The following is a 21,026-nucleotide window of genomic DNA, read 5'->3' as shown; positions in this document are numbered from 1 at the left end:
GTAAGTACATGAGACACTGGTTTATCCAATGGACAAAACAGTGTTGACAGAAAGTCAGCTTTGATGGGTACCTTATAGTGAAAAAGCTGTTTTGGATTGTGATTTGGACATAGAAAAAGCTGTCTCCCATGTGTAGTAGTACAAGGAAAAAGGTACATTGTAGATAAGAAGGAGATTCTTTTATTTTCTGGTTTATAGCAATCAAATTTTTTTGACAGACTTTGGTTGGTGTAACCATACCATTAACATTTATCATTTGTTGGTTGGATATTAAATACTAACATTTAATTTACAGACCAATAATTTTATACAAAAGTCTATATTTAGATGCACAATCTCATAATTTTGTTAGTCTAGTTCTGATAAAATGAATTTACATAACATAGTATATTGCATAATTTTTTTTTTATTCAATTGTAGTGGAAAAAATCAACGTTCTTATCATCTATTGGGGCAAAGGTTTCATTAAGATAATGGTTATAAAGAAGGAAAATAGGAATGTAACAATTCTAACAAGATGTGGCCATGGACATGAAGAAAAGGCATGAAAACTAAGTGTACTTTTTTACTTATGTCATTTAGACTTCTGTTGGTTTTTTTGTTTTTTTTACAAAAACTGTTGTTGGTTTTTTATTATTTATGATGATTTACATCAATGTTTGACCACAAATTATGTATATCAATTTCTGCACCTCAACTGATTTAAATGTACCTAACAAAACAATATTATTTTTGTTGATGGAGCTTAACAAAACAACATTGAATTCTGCAAAACTTCTTGCAAAGACAACATGATAATATAACAATAATTAAACGATTACATGAGGTTCACATCACAGATGCCAAAAAACATAAAAAAAATACGATACATTGAGTAGGATAGCAATAATTGGTGGGATCTATTAGTTGGATAATTGACTTGTAACATACAAATACAAAGGGCCCCCTACGTTTGTCCTCCATCGAAACATGTTTTCAACCTCACGGTCGGTTTCAAGATGCTTGACATCGTAGCTTAATTTCCAGTCGTTATGGACAGTTTCCAACGAGTAGTATGGTGTTATGCAGTAAAATTTTTTCACCCTACGAGTTGGTTCATAGTACCTCATGAAATATTCGTTGAAGTAGCGAAATAGTTCGGATAGCGTCTCGACTGGTATCAAGTACCAAGCGTCGTGGACAGAACCATCATTTTCCAACTTGACGGTGCACTTTACTGGTCCAGGCGCCGATGGTTGAGTTGACATGTTGAGAATGAAAATTTAGTATGTTAGGAAGAGAGTAATTGTGTAAGAAATTGAGAACTGAGGGTGTGTATTTATAGGGAAGAAAATATAATATTCAATACAATTTAAGTTAATATTTTTTTTTTTATATAAAAGTAGTTGATGGTGACTCCATGTAACTACATGGGCCCACTAATTAGATTGATAACCTAGTACCATACTTTGGCCATTAGGTTGCACGTGAGAGTGTAAATGAAATGCCAAAATGACACTTTTCTTTACACATCAACATAAGACATATATTGGTATTTTAATAACCAATGGACCAATGATAGTGAGACACATCATATGGTAGGCTTTTTGCACAGAGTTATGTCTATGTTTAAGCAAAGTTTCTCTTTATTCTCTATCCATTGTAACACTAACATATCAGAAAATCTTAGAGAAACAAAATATCTGAACACAATGGCTGAAGAAAATGATTTCCAACTTGAAGAACTTCAACATCCTCCTTCATTACGGTGGGTGTACAGTAATAAACTTTTTGTTAAGTTATTTTGTGTGTTGATAAAGCTCTTACAAAGTTTCCTTAAAATCACTTTTTATGAAAGGAAAAAACTTGATGTTCTTAACATTATCCTTTTTTAGTGTCCTTTTTGTTGATGTTCTATTTGATGTTCTTAAAACTTGAAAGGAAAAAAACAAAAGTTCTTTATGAAAATAGCAAACACCTAACATAAAGGGTTTATTCCTTTTGTGTGATCATAATGTGTTTTTTTCATAGTAGTGAATGATGTATACCATGATGTTATTAATAAAAAAAATGTACAAATGAGCTATAATTTGGTTCTGCATAATGTACACGGTCGTGCGTGTGGTCGACACGGCCGTGTCAGTAGCTACTGGACTTGTAGTGTGCTAGTCTGCCTTTTAAATGACACGGTCGTGCAAGATATGGACACGGTCGTGTTGGCCATAGACTGTGCTGTACATGTGTTTTTGGTTATGTGGTGTACGAAGTTCATGATAATCATATTGTGTTTTGAACATCGTAACAACACATCTGAAAACATATGTTTTTGTAGACAACATACAATGGACAGCATAGATGACTTTGATGAATCGGCCGCGAATAAGGATTCGCCAGCACCTACCCCAAAAGGATTAACTCTAGAAGATGTGATGGAAGAGATCAAAGGCTTGAAACTAATTGTGTATGAAGTGGCTAATAAACAAAACACAGTTGAAAAGGTACACCTCTTTTATCTTCATGTATGGTATTATTTCGACAATGTTGGTTGAAACTAAATTTTTATGTTGTATAACAGGGAATTACGGATCAGGTGGTAGGATTACGGGGTTCTCTATTTGCCATTCAAGCCACTGTTGAAGCTCTGGAAGTGATTGCAGTTTCACAAGGGAAAGATGATTCAACTAACTTTGAAAAGCAACCAACTAATGACCCGGACTTGCTTACTGAACAAGAACGTTTCGATAAGGAACTTGCTGACATGGATTGGAGTTCTAAATCTGGAAATGACGAAGATTACTTCGGTGGAGGGAGGTTTGGGTGTAGCAGCAGCGTGTTCGCTGGAGTGGAAAGTATGGATGATCGTAGTGTTGATCTAAGTGTAATGCAGAGGAATGTTTCAAAATCTGTTGAGAGACCATTCGTTCCTGATTACTGGTTGAAGGAAGATACACCAGCCAAGAGCTATAAGTCTGAGAAACAAACTTTGCTGGTAAGTCGTAGCGACTTCAAAAGACACGCACGAAATAGTAAGACACCTCCAACATTCTCTGGAGATGGTGTAAACAAGAAATTGTTTAAAGAAACCCCTTCACCAAATCCAACAATGTGTGGTTCGTTGAAAACAAGTACCAAACTGTCTCAATCCGAGAAGAAGGTCACGGTAAAACTGGAGGAAGCTACACCAAAAAGGGCAAGGAAGTCGGATGGGGAAACGTCAAAGGTAAACAAATACTATTATTATTAAACTTATGTTTATCTTAAACATGTAATATGATAACGACGTACATGGGTTACATGCATATACCATTTTTTTTTATTTTAATTTTTATTTTTTTTGTAACATTTCAGGGAAAGGAGACAGCTGACCCAACTTCATTAGAAATGAAAAGACTTGTTGTTAGAGATGCACAAGTGTGCACCTATCTTTTTCATCATGCATCTGATAGTAATTTGAGAAATGAGAGACTAGTGTGGACAATGGGGTTGACGGCAACAAGAGCTGAGCTTAAATGCCTGACGCCTGGTGAATCAATTAATGAAGTGGTATGAACCCAATTCAACTTAAAATTTACATTATTTGATTATATTGACATTAACTACTGTTATTAAATTTATATCGAAGGCAATTGCATTAGCTGCTGCAAGGATCACACGTAACCAAGTTGATAGGCAATCTGTGTGGACATTACCCCCTTCGTTTGCGGTGAACTTACAAATCTATAGTTAACTTTTCAGATTTTGTACAAGTTATGTAATCAAAAACGTAGTGATGCAATATATTTGATTTTATTTTGTTTACAATTAGTTGGACTTGGAGGATAGAGTCAGCGTCACACAAATAAGAGAAAAGTACAAAGATTGGATGACTCCTTTCCCAAATTTGAAGTTTGTAAGTCTTCAACACACTATTGGATTATATGCATATGTTGTGTAGGCAATGTTATACATTTTAAACCGGAGTCGATTATAATTCTAATTTTAATTGCACCATATTTTTGTACAGATTTACATTCCATTGAGGGTTGCCCCAGATTTTCAATGGTACCTGATGGTTGTAGATGTTGAAGCCATGATCACCTACCGGCTTGACTCAAATTGTCCACTTATAAGTTCTTCAACCAGACAAATGAAAGTGAAACAAATTGTGAGTGTGTTATTAAAGTATTTAGATATATACTTCCCGCGAGTTTTATACTTTAAAAGCTGATGCAAACTTCATTATAGGGGGTGTTGCTGTATCACATTGTACGTGCGGGTGGACATAGCAATGTCTTTCGCAATAAGTCCATTGGTTTTCAGTACAACAAAATTGTTGAGGCTACTCTAGGAATGCCCAATCCTCCCAGCTGGTAATGAACTATAATTGTTATATATTTATGAATCATCTTGGATAGGGTCGCCATATGATTGTAGAGATAACTTAAGTTGTTGTCCATACAGGGACAATTCAGGGGTATGGGTGATTCACTGGATGAACATGGAACACCTATTCCACCCGAACTGTTTGATTCACCCGGTAAGTACTAATACATTATAGGTTGATACATTGACGGCATCCTTTAGTTTACAGTAAAGTCAATGTTCGTTTTCCATTTTTACTGTTGATTAATTACTCCATTTTATCATATGTAGCTGAATGATAAGGCGGTAAGGATGAAGATTGCAGCTGACTTGCTCATTGGGGACCACAACATTTTACGCCTTGAGGTTTTGGAAAAGACTGATGCATATTTGAAGACCATAGATAGCCCGGCTAATAAACCCATCCATATAGACGACGATTAGTGTTGTCGTTAGGTTCCTAACAAACCATTATTGCAGTGAAGTAGTGGTTTGATCGGAAGCTGAAATATCATTATCACTTATGGTTTTATCCGAACTTTGAATATTATTAATATGTTTTGATTATGGAGCCCATATATTTTGTTGGTACGTACCGCTGACTTTTGACTATCTACTTGTAATGATTGTTGATGAACACATTTTATCCTTGGTTTATCATGAATTTGGTAGACCTTAATTATGTTATTTCGCTTTTAGCTATGCTATAATGTCCATGCAATTATGTATGAAAAGTTGATTCTATACAGAACCATTAGCACGATCGTGCAATTGTAACGCATGGCCGTGTTAAAGAATATGTAGGTTGTTAAATGTTGAACAGAACGTTTAAGCACGACCGTGTTAGTATACAACACGACCGTGCCATTCACAGCATTCTTTTTTATTAACATTCAGTGTTTAGTTCCAGTACGTTTAAACACGACCGTGTCATATTTACACACGGCCGTGCTCGAAAAATGGCATATATTATAAGGTGCATCCAGTTTAAAGAAGCACGACCGTGTTTGTTTACAACACGACCGTGCCGGTCCAAGTGTTTTAAAGAACTAATAATTATATACATATGAAGTTGTTAACTTAACGAACGCGCCCCATGTGGCTCAAGGGTTATGATTGTCCCAGCCTCCACTTTTTTTTTTTATTAACATTAATTTTTTTAGTTTCATTGGTTGTTACATATTGAAAACGATAAAACGATTATTATAAACTACCTTAAAATAAAAACATCTCATACATCATAATTATACGGTGGTTGTTACATATTGAAAATGATAAAACGATAATTATAAACTAGCCTAAAATAAACACATGGCATACATCATAATTATTCTGGATAAACTTAAATCTAATCGTTGTACCACTTTGAAAATTATTATTTCGGCAAAATCTATTCCACTTTGGTCCGATTTTTGCTATGCAGTTTGGAGTGTAGTTTCCGTCACTGTTTGAAACGATATTAAAAAGCTGATGATCTCCGTTATCTCCACATAACATTAAAGTTCGACATACATTATGTTCGATGTATTGACTAAAGTCCGAAGGTAACTTCTGCATAAGGACATTAAAAATAAACTCATTAATATATTATTAAAAGAATATGTAATAATAATTACCAATAATTAATATTTTAAAGTAAGTATAGTTGACTTTACCAACTTGTTTCTCATTGTTAGACCCTCCCGTAATTGAATATCAAAAAACTTGATTTCATTTCGCTTCAAACTTCTACTGTGAAAGGCAGACAGTTGGCTGAAGATATTGACTTGACGAAATTCGTGGACTTTGAATATATTCATTCCATAGTAAGCAAACTTTACAACCACGTTGGTTGGGAAATTGTGGTATTGTTGCAGTGTGTTCCAACCATTGGTTATAGTTGGATTAAAGAAGTTTTTTGTTAACTCAAGTGTTACGATATTTCCATAAGGTGTGACAACGTTCCACACGTCATCAAAATCATTAGTGTATGCCTCGACAAAACCCGGATCAACTTCAACACGTGCCTGAAAAAATTATAATATAACAAAAATATTACATACTAAAATATAAGGAAGAATGTAATAGATGAAGCCGAAATAAATGTTTCAATGTTGATAAAATAGGGGTAGAGAAATAAACCATAAACGATAATTTGACAGCACCAAAAAATGCCTCTGGGGAATCTGGAATCATAACATGTATATGATTGTGTGTATGGGTGAGAGCCATAGTGGAAGAGTTGTATTTTTTTTAAGGAAAGGAAGAAAGAGTTGAGTAGTGGTATACTCAAGTGTAACAATGTGAATGTATTTATAGTGTAAGGCAATTGTAATTTAGTTCAAAACCATGTATAAAACAATTAAAGATTGAGTGAGGGAGCATCCACTTTATGGAATCTCTGCCATGGCAGTTGAAAGACATATGCATGGTGTAGGAAAGTATTCAAAAGCAAAGGTATGTGCCATCAAATCGTTAATAGACTGTAATCTATACCTATTGCAATCAAATCAAGAATAAATAAATATATATATAGCTATTATAGTGCTTGGAAATGGCATAGAATTAAAGGGTGTGCATCCATTTTCAAGCAGCACGGCCGTGTTAGTATACAGCACGACCGTGCAATTCATATGTTGACAAAAAAATGAATGTTTATATACATCCCAAGTTGATACTATAACGAAAGCGCGCCCATGTGGCTTAATGGTTATGAATGAGTCTATAAGTGTGCCTTGCCTATGGAACGAGGTGGTGGGTATGGGTTCTACTCCCAGCCACCACTTTTTCCATTTTATGAACCTTTTTTTTTCCATTTTATACGTGTAAACACGACCGTGTCATTTTTACACACGGTCGTGCTTAGAAATGGCATAGGATTAAAGGGTGTGCATCCATTTTCAAGCAGCACGGCCGTGTTAGTATACAGCACGACCGTGCAATTCATATGTTGACAAAAAAACGAATGTTTATATACATCCCAAGTTGATACCATAACGAATGCGCGCCCATGTGGCTTAATGGTTATGAATGAGTCTATAAGTGTGCCTTGCCTAAGTAACGAGGTGGTGGGTATGGGTTCGACTCCCAGCCACCACTTTTTCCATTTTATGAACATTTTTTTTTCCATTTTATACGTGTAAACACGACCGTGTCATTTTTACACACGGTCGTGCTTGGAAATGGCTGGTTTTATGTTTTACCAGAACAAGTACGCACGACCGTGTCAATATACAGCACGGTCGTGCTCGAAAATCTATTTGGTTTTTTAGTTCTTACCAGATTCTATACGCACGACCGTGTCATTTTACAACACGGTCGTGTGCGTTTCGCAGACTTATATATCAATATTGTCTTTGGTAACCGTTCCTCATTCTCACCACACTCATTCAACTTCCATCCAAAACCTAAACCTCCATTAACCTCCATCAACTTCTCTTCCAACCCAACCTCCATATAAACAACTGCTAACTTCACCAAATCTTAACAAAAACAACAACAAGCAACAAGTATAACACATTCAATCCAAACCACAATCAAAAATCATCCAATCTTCAAACAAATGTCCAAATTCGTGTACCCTCCAAACCTAAATTAAAACCAACCAAATTAAAGTTTAAACATCAATCAAAGACAAATCCTCATCCCCAATCTATAAACCCAACATCAATTCAACCTTTCCCTACCAAAATCAATCTTAAAAACCAAACTTGTATCCCAAAACCCAATTTTTCTTCCTTTTGTGAAATTCAAAAATGACAAAAAAGAGAAAGGATGATGTTGTTGATGATGCTGTTGATGATGCTTCATATGATGATGATCATGGTTCATCTAAAGTAAAGAAGAAAAAGGTTGCTGATGATGGTTCTTCTCATGCCAAGAAGAAAAAGGTTGCTGATGATGGTACTTCTCATGCCAAGAAGAAAAAGGGAAAGGAAGTTGCTACTGATGGCAAGGGAAAGGAAGTTGCTGCTGATACTGGCTCTGGTGATGGCAAGGAAAAGAAGGGTAAGCCTTATGCACTTGGAATCATCCTAAAGAAAGCAGAGGAAAGGGAGAGGTTCGACATACTTGCTGGAAGAGGTCTCTTAATGAGCAGGTATCCCGATAAAACTACTCTAGATGATTTAGGTATGAGAGAAAATGTTAGGGATCTGGTTGGTAACATAGGATGGGGGAAATTTATAGGACATTCATACTCCACAAAGGTATACCTTACCCTAGAATTCCTTAGTACATTGTGTTTTAGAAAAGATAAAGATAATGTTGATGACCCACAACACAACAATGTGTCATTTAGCCTGGATAACCGTGAATTTAGCATGTCACTAACTGAATTTTGTGAACGGATGGGGTTCGCAAGCACGGGACTCATCCACGATTCTCATAACCCGAACAATAGGCCTGAGAATTATGATCCTGATGAGTTTTGGCATCAAATAACTGGAATGAGGAAATTTGTGCCTAAATCTGCTAAGGCTAGTTCCATCCACAACCCTGTTTTCCGCTACATTCACAGGGTTATGGCTTGCTCCATCTTCGGTCGAAAGGAAACGGGGACGGTTAGGACCGATGAACTATTCATATTATGGGCTATGGTCAACAAGCAACAAGTAAACACAGGTTACTATCTTTTAAGCCATATGGCGTCTGTTGCGACACAGGACAGTGGTAAGATTGTGGTGGGGGGACCGATAGAGTTCATGGCCAAGACGTTAAATATTAAATTGTATCGTGATGAACATCCACTTCATGGTTGCAATGGAATCAATATTGACACACTGATTCAAATGAAAATGATTAAGGATGTGAGTGGGGGGAAGAGAGAACAATTTCAATTGAGGGTTGCGAATCATGACTCATTTCTATTGCCAAATCCTGATAGGACTGACACATCAAATGTAGAAAACTGGATTTATTCCGATTTAGGTACAGAAGTTCCTGCAGAGCAGCATGATGGAGATGACGTACATGCTGATGACCAGGAGGAAGACCAACCGCTGCCGGAGGTTCAACATGACCATGATTGGTGTGCAAGGATAGAGGCTGAGGTTCAAGGGACAAGGGCCGACCTTCAACAGATGAGGATGGAGCATCAAAGGCATTATGAAGAGGAGCAGGAATGGCGTGGAATGATGATGGCTGAGGTGCAGCAGATGAGGCAGGACAACCAAACGCAACAACATATGCTCAACCTAATGATGCAGCACCTAAAAATTGAATACCAACCTCCAGGTGGAGTCTAATGTTGGGAATCTGTGTTCGTGACTTACGGAGTAGGGAGGATAGGTTTTTTGCTTGCTTATGCTTCTTGGATGATTGCTACTGGTTTTTTATTTAAGTTTCTTGCTTCTATTATGGAACTGTTATGTTGGGTTATTTTGAACTTGCTAACGCTACTTTTGTTTACATATCTTTCATCAACTACTGGTACTGTTATATTGGGTTCTATTTGAATTTTGTATAAGTTTCTTTGAACATGCACTATCAAAAATTCTGTTCAAAACTTAATTGTGTTCAATTTAAGTTTGTTTAACTTCATATGTAAATCTTTGTCGGTGTCATAATCTATAATTCTGTTCAGGTTGTATTGTAAATGATTCCAAATTGTATGTGGTATTATTTACGTATGTGGTAAGGAAATACAATTTGAGCATGCTGTGGTGACAACTTTGTAAAAAATATGTAGCACGACCGTGCCCAATTTACACACGATCGTGTGTATTCCATTCACATTACTAACTAATGACCAGATTGTAATGACACGACCGTGCCAAAAATTAACACGGTCGTGCTTGATTATCAGCTATAAATTTCATTAGCATCAGTGCTCATAAGCACGACCGTGCTAAACTATCACACGGGCGTGCCTTCTATTCCCATTCTGGTTCAACTTAGAACATAGTATGTTGACACGACCGTGCCCAATTTACACACGATCGTGTGTATTCCATTCACATTACTAACTAATGACCAGATTGTAATGACACGACCGTGCAAAATATAAACACGGTCGTGCTTGATTATCAGCTATAAATTTCATTAGCATCAGTACTCCTAAGCACGACCGTGCTAATATATCACACGGGCGTGCCTTCTATTCCCATTCTGGATCAACTTAGAACATAGTGTATTGACACGACCGTGTCACTTTCAAACACGCCCGTGCTAAGTACGAATGTAAAATGTTTCCTTCAGCACGCCTGTGTTGTTTGTGTCCAAGGTCGTGCTCATAACCCAGTACACATATTAACTACTAATTGCTTAACAATAGAGGTGGCGCAGGCAATTAGACACATCACAACGAACAACGTTTTACACAAACCTTCAAATATTCACAAAATACTTTGATATCGTGTACATATTAAACAATCCACATCAAATTAGAAAGGTTCCAACATCATAATATCACAGATTAATAAAAATGCATAAGTTCACTCCTAAATACACGCAAAACAACAATCAATTTAAACAAACAACAGGTCACTAACATCTTCGTCGAAGGGTCATCATACACCATTCTCCGGTTCATCAGTTGCGAACATCTTCAACGCAACATCAAACTTCAAAATTCATCGTGCTCCTCCAATCTTCAATTTTAGTTCAAATCCTACGTTGTTCGAACAATAATAAATTACTTACAATGTTGACGCTAATATCACCGTTTAACTTTTAAACAGTAGAAACTTCAAACATTAGATAATAACGGCTTGACACTTACCATGGGTGTGTTCCAATCTTCCGAGTCTTCATCATACCCTTGATCATCATTGATATGTGATGAATGATTTTGTGACTGTACATTAAAGTCTTCTCGTAGACGACAAGACTGCCGGTTGTGACCCTTACATCCACATATGCCACATTTCGGCGAACTCCGCTTTTTATTTCCACTTACATTACGAGATGACGACGCAGCTGCTGCTCCACCTCTTTTCTTAAGCCGTTGCGGATTACCTAAACTTTTTTCTGTCACTGAACCGACCACGGGCAATTCATCAACTTCACCCCTGCTTAATGATTCCAATGTTTCGGTGTGTTTTTCAACCATTTCCATGATTTTGTGTATATATTCAGGATCTCCACACTTCAACACGGCATTGGCCATCCTCTTACATCGCTCAACGAACATCACATACGTAGTTACAAATGCAGGATCACGGTGACTTGAACTATTAGCATTTTGAGCATTGATTCCATCTTTAGCACGTTTGGTCCATCGTTCCATCACAAGACATTCTGGCAGTACAACAATGTTCAAATGCACTAGAACATGTAAGATATGTTCACAAGGAATACCAAATGTCTCGAATCTTTTGCATGAACATTTAAATGTCAACCGTTCTTGGCAAAATGTCACGATCCAATGAATATCATCCCTAGGGTATTTGAAAACATTGTAGGTAAAAATGGAACCACTGCGCACATCACCTTCGACTTTGCACCGACTAGATCTCTCCAATACGGGCCTAAACTGCTTAAACACTGACCTTGTATATATTCTTGAAGCTGACTTCTCTAATTTTCTATGTTGAGTTTGCAAAACGGGGTCACCAAAAGAAGATGCATAATCCGCCTCAATTTCTCTGTATCTAACATAATTCAGCCACCGCAAAAAATGCTGTAAAAAATCCACAAAATTCGACAAGACGGTAACATATTTTCCAAATTCAGAATGAAGTCCTTCACACCTTGAGGTTGTTCTGAAACCAGCATAAAATCTACCACGGATATGGGCAGTTGACCATTGCTCCCGCTTCTCATACAGCTCACGAATCCACTTATTATTTTCCAACCCAAACTCTGCAACCAACAAATCCCACATAGTTTCAAACTCTTCAATATCAAAATCACCGAACATACACCGTTTGAACTTCGGGACAAATTTTGGATTTTTTATATTGCTCGTTGCATTTCTAGCCAAGTGCCAGGCACACAAACGGTGATGAGCATGTGGAAATACTCTTCTAATTGCATTTCTCATTGATAGATCTCCGTCAGTTATAACTGACACAGGTGCCTTCCCGCCCATTGCCTCAAGAAATTGTTGCAGCAGCCACACGTAAGTGTCCTCAGTTTCATCACCAACAATCGCACTACCAAATATGACACTTTGATTATGATGGTTCACACCAGAAAAAATAACTAACGGTGTGTTGTACTTAATTTTTCGATATGTAGCATCAAATGCCAAAACATCTCCAAACACCGAGTAGTCCATACGGCTAACCCCATCACACCAAAATAAATGTCGAAGTGTTCCATCCTCTTTAACTGTGTGCCTCCAAAACATCATATCATCCGTACTACACAAACCCTTAAGGAAATCAATTGCATCCTCTGCATCTGTACTCTTCCTCTCCCTGTTCTTGAATTGCTCGTTGTACATGTCTCTTCTTGTATATCCAAGATTTTTAAATCCACCAGCCTGTGAAGCAAAAAAACCATAGATGCGTGACGTAGGAATGCCAGCTTTCCTCATCATTTTCATTTGGTATTTGTCATAATCGCTCATCTTCCTATGTGCAGGTAGCATTCCCTCATACTTCCCATCCAAAAAGGTGTGATTGTGAATATCGTCAACAGATTTTATGTACCATCGACCGCTACCAGCGTCAACGTGTACTTGAATTTTTGCCATGCAACCACACCTACTAGTTGCCTTCTGCTCTCTTTTCCTATCGGCAGCATTACTTCCAACCCTGTAACCTTCTCTATGACAAACAAAGGTTTGTTGAACAACATCGCCATCCCTGTTCTTAACAACACGGCTTTTTCTACCGGAAAATCCACGTACACAACCGTACAAATTGTAAAACTTGAATGCAACTAAACGATCCTGAAAATGGTACCGCATGATTTCATCCGACCCTATTTCCTTAAAATTAATTCTGTCAAGGTCAGCCATGCAATCAACCGCCGTTTCATCGTCAAAGTTGCACCCATACAACGAACTGTAAATGTCTTCGACATCTTCATCCGAGGAACATACATCACTCTCCGAACAATAGCTATTGTCCATGTCCTGTACATTAAAAATTGCAAAATAACTTAGTAATTAACAATCCTCTGATCAGAATTACACTACGATTTTCGCCAACTTCAAAAATAATTTACACAATAATGTAATCACATCAACATACCTCTACCTCTGAACCTTCCGCATTAAGGTTGCATCCACCAGTTATGTCGCTTACATTGGGAATTCCGAAAACTTCTAGAATTTCATGAATATCCATCTTCCTGTTCATCATACATACATGGATTTAAATAATCACAATCACAAATTCACCAAAACACACACTACCTTTACATGAACAAAATTGCAGGAACCAGACAAATACAACACTACATAGCAATACTAGTAGAAAGCAAAAACAATTACTTCCAGGATGTCAGGCACGACCGCGTCTATAATTAGCACGACCGTGCTCCAAAACATTCAAAATTTTAACTTCATGCATGGAATTTTGGCACGACCGTGTCAGTAAAACGCACGACCGTGCTCGATTGCAGTTCAAAATCTGTCTCAAAAAACCTAGCCCAAACCAACCATATTTACTTCCATTAGGACAAGCACGACCGTGTCATTATTAAGCACGATCGTCATGGTGATAGTAAACAAAATGCATCCAATCTCCAGTGAGTTTAAGCACGGTCGTGTGTAAATTAAGCACGACCATGCACAACACCATCTCACAAACTTGGTGTTGCAGCCATTGTTGGCTTCTTACCCTCTTTCATTGACCAAAAACTAACTCAAAAATACATTATTTATTCTTTCAGTTATGGTATCTTAGAATCTTATATTCGCCAACAACACTACTACTATACAACAACCATATATCATAAAAAAACATTTAAAATGATAAACAAAGTTTTATTCATACCTTTATGTTGAAAATGAATCTAGATCTATAAAAACTAAGCTGCAGTTTCCAGATCAATAAAGGAAAGTGAAATAATGTTGAACAATTTTGTTGATGAAGAAGAACTTTAAGTTAAGCATGAAGGAGAAAGCATATTTGGAAATATCAAGAGCATGGGTGGCTATGGAGATGAAGAAGCATGTTAAGCATGAAGGAGAAGGGAAACCAAGCTCAAAATGAGTTTTAGGATGGTGTTTCACGTGTGAAGCTAAGGAAAATATGAATTACTACTCTACATGTTTCAATTTTAGCATGGGGTTTACAAGTAATTGCTGATAACTGGTGGTTTTTTAGGGGGGTGTGAGCAGCATAAACAATAAATGGAATAATATATAATATAATATGTTACATTAAAATATTCTAGCAGGTAAAAAGTGGGTTTTTTACCGCCAGCTGTCCTTAATATTTTCCCTTGTGCACATAGCTGTGTGTACTTCAATCACATGATCACTGTTCGAGTACCATTAGTCTTCTCTAGCTGTAGTCCACTACCACTCTACCTATGGGATTATAGCAAAAATATTACTCCCTCCCTCCCGGAATAACTGACCCATTTTCTAAAAAAAAGTGTCTCAAAATAACTGACCTATTTCAATTTTCAATACAACTTTCATCATTCCCAATACAATATAACACTAAATAATACACTACTTTTATCATTCCCAATACAATATATTCCACTTTCCCCTTTATTTATACATTTTTCTTAATATGTGTGAAAAACAAAATTGTGTCAATTAAATTGGGACGGAGGTAGACATTTTCTAACCATATTTATTTGTTATTATTACTAGTCGCACTATCCTAAAATAAATGTATGTATCTCTCAAATAATTGTAATAAATTTACAAAACTGTCCTATTAATGAATATTTTATAACGGCCGTAGAGATTTAAATTATGTCCATTAAAATTACAAAGTTAAACTCTTACGATTACAAATGACCAAACACTACTCGGCATTTTGTTTTATTTAGAAATAATGTTTAAATGAATTGAATCATAAGAGTTTCTGGAGATGGATTAGCTTGGGTCGACAATAATTATATATTATATTAACAAATTTTATTCTGTCAAAAAAAAAACAAATTTATAATATCTTTTTTTTAAAGAAAATTTTATAATATCTATGAAGCATCAATTGTTTTTCTCTAATATTTTACATTTATATCAATTATCCTAACTACGTATTTTAATAACTACTTTTGATATAAGTCTTTTTTTAGGGGTACTTTTGATAAAAGTCTTTTAGTAAATAAATTTCATTTTATCGTATTTTTTAGACCATAAAACTAAGTATTATCATATGGCAGTAGTATTAGTACTAAGCCATAAAACTAAACATAAATATATTTTTAAAATGAAACCAAAACCGTTGTTGTACTTTCTTTGCGTACAAAAAAAAAATGGTATACTCGTATTCTATTTTAGGTGAACATTATTCATCATCCAAATTTCTATCCAAATTTCGTCACTTTTGTCGTATTTACTATTTAGGTGAAAATGAAACAAATTTTGGTTGAAGCAGTAAAAAAAGACTTTGCAGTTTATTTTCCAAAATAGTACGAGGCTGACAAAGTAAATATCACTTTTTTAGTTGCTCGTTTATTTTTCTTTCTTTTTGGTTCTAATTCGGTGCTCATTTCTTTTGGCCCTATATTGAAGCCAATATAATTAAGGGAAATGATAACTGATGTCTTCACATAAATTTATCTCTGAGTGAGATTGTTAGAACTTAACACAATATAAGTTAACAAAAACTACATCTTAAAAGATTTAACACAATTATATTTTAACAAAAACTACACCTTGATGATTTAACAAAACCACATTGCAATTATAATTTTATTAAAACCAAAATCAATACAAACATAAAATAAAGTGAATAAATACAACAAGGTACTAGGATATTACTACTCCCTCCGTTTCAAAATGAGTGTCGCTTTAGCCAAAAAAAATTGTTTCAAAATGAATGTCACTTTCGGTTTTCAATGCAATAATAACTTTTTCTTTTCAATTGTACCCTTCAATTAATACTATGTTACACTACTTCCAAAATATTATTTTTTCTTTAATGAAAAACAAACCAATAGTTGATTAGAATAATTTGGTAAAATTGCTATGACATTTGACTACTTTATTCCATTCCTTAATCTGTGTGCAATTGGATAAAGCGACACTCATTTTAAAACGGAGGGAGTATAAATTACTTGGTGAATGTACCCCAAAAACAAAAAGAAAACGAAGTAACATAAGTGAGGTGGGGAACAATGCATAAGTTTGACCAAGTCAAAATCAGAAATGTGTCCAACACCAAATCAAATCCCAAATTTCAAAGTATCTTGGTTAGTTGCTTCTTTAAGGAAAAAATTAAAGTGGAAGTTCAGATGGAAGAGGGTAGAAATAAGGGCTCCACCAACTAGGGTACCTAGAGAATTGGGGGCCCAAAGGGTACCCATCAAAATCTAATCAGAAAATTACTTATTATTTCATCCCCTCAATACACATCCCATTGCTCTATGCTTATCAACATCACTCCTATGCTTTTCAATCAAAATTCAAAGTCTACCCTAACTGCAACCAATCAACATCTATCAATCTCTCTCCTAATGCCCCTAACCTTCCCTCCTTTTGTTCCTTCCCATTATTGTTTGAATTCAATTTGGAGGGATAATTGTTCCACCCTAGTATAGTGACAATTTTATATTTTACTTTGTCCTTGCCGGTTGTGAATGTTATCCACTTGCAAACCATATGCACAAATCACTCACCATAACATTTGAGGATCTAGAATTGAATCTCACAAGTCCTAAATATGTGATTATAAATGCTTTTACTTGAAAATATGTGATTATAAAAAAAAATTGAAAAAGTGATTATAAGATTTTTACTTTTAACTTTCTCAACTAGTGCATCAAGAACAAGAAAACTAGTTAGGATGACCTTTTATTATAAAGATTTTATAATGAGATGGAAGAGTAGTAATCATATCGTTTCAGAGTAGTTCAATCAATTGAATAGAGCTCTCATATTTACCGTGACATGACTTAAAATTAAAAATGAGATATCCCTTGCCTTATGGTTCAACCCAAATTTTATCATGACAAATTAAATCAAAAAGCATTCAGATTCAGATTGACAATCAAACCAAACCAACGATAAAAGTAAAGGTGTCTGTAAGGTACAGAAAATGAGCAATCTTTTATTGCATAGTATAGTAAAAATGAGCTAGGTATTTTACAAAGATATGGGAAAATTCCCACCCAATCTGCCAAAGCAATTTTTGCTAACTTGCCTTGAAACCTGATCAATGTTACACCATCATAACTTGACCCATCAGTCCCATCACCATTACATGAAAGAACACACTGTGCTAATCTTATTAGTACAACTTAAAATAATAATATTATTATTAATAAATATAAATATAATTAAGAAAAGAAGAAAAGAAAAAGTCCCTTCCCTAAACTACTATTCTTTCACTATTACTTCAGCTAAAACCAAATCCCAAAAGCTAGTACAATCTTTTTTTTCCACAAGAACTGGATTTTGCAACTATACTACCAAACACACTATTGAATTTCATCTTTTGCTAAAAACCAAAATACAATTTTTGAATATCACAACAAACTATTCCACTAATTAATTTCTTCTTCAAAAAGTTCACCATGTAGAATATTTGTGTCTTCTTGGTTAAGAGTCAATAAGTCCACTCTTGAGGTAGACGAATTTCACAGCTGGCAGCTTCTTCCCGCCGTGCCATTAATAGCTGTTGCTTCAAAAGCGCGTTTCTCCTTGCCAACAACAAATCTACAACAAAGAAAATCCAACATAATAAGTTAAAAACAAAAACCAAACCAAAAACCAAGAAGTTTTACTAAGCATATGTTTGTACCATGGTAGATATGTTAAAATGGTAGATATTCACACACAAAAAAAAATAAATAAATAAAAAATCCAACTAACCATAATCATTAGCAAAAACATTAGTCAAGCGTGGTTGGGTAATAACATTTCGGTCATCAATGTTCATGTTAAAATTTACTGCCTTTGCCGGTAACATAACAGGTACACAACCTAATCAAAATCAAAATAGAACACAAATAACATGAGACACAATTAAACACCAAAAAGGGCTTGAACATACCAAAAAAAATGGATTTTGAAAAAGGGGTAAAAATGGAAATAATTAATTTACCAGTTCTCTTGCGTGAATCTGAAGGTGTAGGAGTAGGTGTAGTATCATAATGACGAGGTAAAAACACACCAGTTCCACCAGAAACCTTTTTCACAGAAGATCCACCTTGAACCGGAACCCTAAACCCGGATCCACCAAGTCCATATTGTGGTACCCTTTGGTTTTGCTGAGTTTGTTGAAAAGACAAAGGAACGTTGCATCTTGCAGTAGAACTTTCATAACCAAGTTCACGCCTTCTATTCTGAATCAACAGTAACTGTTGCTGAACCAACCAATTAGGATTTTGTTCTCTTTCCCACACGGAACAACAATCTAACAGCTCTTGTTTCTGTTTCTGTTTCATTTCTCCATTAACCTACACAAAAACAAAAACAACAAAACGACAACGTTAGAGAAACTGTTACAAAAGTAAAGAAGAAGATAGATTCTATTTATTTTTGAACAAGCTTACCATGTTAACATGGGTGGGACCCACTGAGTTGTTCATTTTGAACCTAGCAACTTGACCTGCAGCAGCATAAATAGCTTCCCAAGGGTCAACAAACGGCGCCGTTACCGGTGACGGAACACGAGAGTTTCCGTTAGGACTTCCGTCACCTGAACCACCTGAACCGTTGCTTCGACCAGACCAGCTCCCGATTCCACTCAGCGTCGACTGAGGCGACCCTGCCATGTCACGAGTTTTCATGGTAGGTGCTGTGATGAACCCTTGCTTCTGAGTTTCACGGAGAGTGGTTTGACTCAGTCTTTGAGTTAACCCAGCAAAGAAACTTTCTTCTTCGTCGCTACTGTTTTCTGTTGAGTCTGTTAACTCGGTTAACGATTCAACGGGTGAAGATAGTTCAAACTCGTAGGGGAACTCAGTAGGGAAACCGAACGCAGCGGCGTCGAACTCAGGTGGAGACCAGAGTGGTTGTTTTGTAGCCATTGACATGTTTCTCGTGTTAAGGTTCGGAGATAACAAAGATGTTTGAGACAGATTTTATAAGGTTAAGGTTGTTTAGTTTATAGGTTGATAAAGAGAAAGAAAAAAAGAGAATAAAAGAGAGGAAAATAAGGTAGTGGATGTGAAGAAGGGAAGTAAGGAGTTTGGAAGAAGAATGTTGAAGACAATCTGCTTTTATTAAGGTTTGAAGCTAGTAGTTTAAGACAGTGATATATTTTATAATATTTTTATTTTTTATTGATTTTAATTTTTTATAAAATAATAATGTTGGGGTATGAGAAAATGGGGTTGTGGAAGGTGAAAATAAATGAATTAAAATAGAAGGGGGTGAAGAGTTTATGAGAACAACTACAAGAATGGCCCAGTGGTTGGAGACATTTGTCCCTATTATTGCATGCATAACCCACCTGCCATTTGTCCCCTCCACACCCCCCTCATCCACTTTAATTATGCTACTAGTAACTTTTAATTTTCAGCTTAATACTGTAACATGTATTCAATAATAATTCATCTCTCAAATAAAGTATATTCAAAGTTAAATTAGTTCTAATCTGTCAATAAAAAAATATTGTTGTATGTAAATAAAAAAATTGAAAGGTTGTTGTAAATAAAAATTTGAGATTATTTGATTTGATGTGAAATTATTGTGACTTATGTGATTACACTATTTAAACACAATTATAAATATGGTTCTCCTGCAAAAATGGTATAAACAATTTTTTTTTTCTTTTTTCCTCAAAAAAAAAAAAGAAATATATTTTTTTTACAAAGGTATAGGGAAATAGTTAATAATATGAATGTTGCATTATATATATATATATATCGAGGTCGAGCTTTGATCTCTTAACTTTTTTATTTATTCACTTTAAAACTAAAATTTTAATTATTAAACTATTTGATAAAAAAATAATACGTTTTTTTTGAGAAAAATAATTAATAATATTCTTTTTTTGACAAGAACTAATAATATTCTTAAAAATAATGTATATGTAAATTTTTCAAGAAATTTTTTTATTTATGAATATCACCAGTATTTTTTGTTGTCTTATCTGATATTATATTTAGAGTATTGTTTTGGTCTTTCTAAGTAAAATTGCATTACACTACCAAAAAAAAGTAAAATTGCATTAAAATTTAAACACTGTTTCCCCGATGATTAAAAGAATTAGACTTTCTGTAAAAAAAAAAAAAAAAGAATTAGACTTTTTTTGACAAAAAAAAAGAATTAGACTTATTCATCAATGGATTTTTATTTTTTACGGCTGCTGCTGCCTCTACTCAACTAGGCCGTATTTATTTGATTTTTTTGACGTATCTAGTCTAGGTATTTATTGTTTGAAATCAAAATTTTGGATTTGTGTATTAATATGGGATCTAGGTTCCATTTTAGTCCCTGGAGGAGGACTGGTCCCACTCTCTAGTCTTATGTTCTTTCTCTACTTGTTTTTTTAAGTATGAATTGATTTGAGTTTTGGCATTTGGCCAAATTCACCATAGAATATTTACATTTTTAGGTTTACGACTTTGATTTAAAATTTTTCAATTATGGTTATATTTTCTTTTTCTTGAGAGGTAGGGTTATATTTTCTGAATATCGATGTTTCTGCCGCCGATAATGCTGGCTTTAATTTCAAGTTTTTTTTAATGCAAATTCA

General features: G+C 35.2%; 3 protein-coding genes and 1 long non-coding RNA gene across 4 annotated transcripts; 1 reads left to right on the top strand and 3 right to left on the bottom strand.

The window, feature by feature from the left end:
* The first annotated feature begins 2,321 nt into the window (after positions 1-2,321).
* LOC146939837 (uncharacterized) lies at positions 2,322-4,764 on the top strand. The gene is made up of 9 exons (XM_085749823.1): positions 2,322-2,477; positions 2,555-3,199; positions 3,328-3,522; positions 3,602-3,682; positions 3,785-3,868; positions 3,983-4,123; positions 4,204-4,328; positions 4,420-4,495; positions 4,612-4,764. Exons 1-9 carry the CDS (start codon positions 2,322-2,324, stop codon positions 4,762-4,764), a joined length of 1,656 nt encoding a protein of 551 aa, XP_085605949.1.
* A 5,918-nt stretch (positions 4,765-10,682) lies between these two features.
* Positions 10,683-11,089, bottom strand: LOC146939836 (uncharacterized). The gene is made up of 2 exons (XR_015031771.1): positions 11,021-11,089; positions 10,683-10,909 (listed from the first exon to the last, which is right to left on the bottom strand). It is a non-coding gene; the product is annotated as an uncharacterized LOC146939836 (long non-coding RNA).
* An 18-nt stretch (positions 11,090-11,107) lies between these two features.
* On the bottom strand, positions 11,108-13,538 carry LOC146939835 (protein FAR1-RELATED SEQUENCE 5-like; the record flags this gene model as incomplete). The annotated part of the gene is made up of 2 exons (XM_085749822.1): positions 13,443-13,538; positions 11,108-13,324 (listed from the first exon to the last, which is right to left on the bottom strand). Coding segments are annotated over exons 1-2 (2,313 nt in total), but the record flags the coding sequence as incomplete, so codon positions are not given.
* A 3,871-nt stretch (positions 13,539-17,409) lies between these two features.
* LOC146939834 (uncharacterized) lies at positions 17,410-19,561 on the bottom strand. The gene is made up of 4 exons (XM_085753374.1): positions 18,877-19,561; positions 18,426-18,780; positions 18,194-18,304; positions 17,410-18,037 (listed from the first exon to the last, which is right to left on the bottom strand). Exons 1-4 carry the CDS (start codon positions 19,357-19,359, stop codon positions 17,928-17,930), a joined length of 1,059 nt encoding a protein of 352 aa, XP_085609500.1. The 5' UTR covers positions 19,360-19,561; the 3' UTR covers positions 17,410-17,927.
* Positions 19,562-21,026: the final 1,465 nt, after the last annotated feature.

Source organism: Medicago sativa, chromosome 3, assembly GCF_051527215.1.
Source record: "Medicago sativa cultivar Bolivia chromosome 3, Bolivia_mono, whole genome shotgun sequence".
In the NCBI taxonomy this organism is placed as follows: domain Eukaryota; kingdom Viridiplantae; phylum Streptophyta; class Magnoliopsida; order Fabales; family Fabaceae; genus Medicago; species Medicago sativa.
The sequence above is the reverse complement of the archived record's forward strand: the minus strand, read 5'-3'. Positions and strand labels throughout refer to the sequence as shown.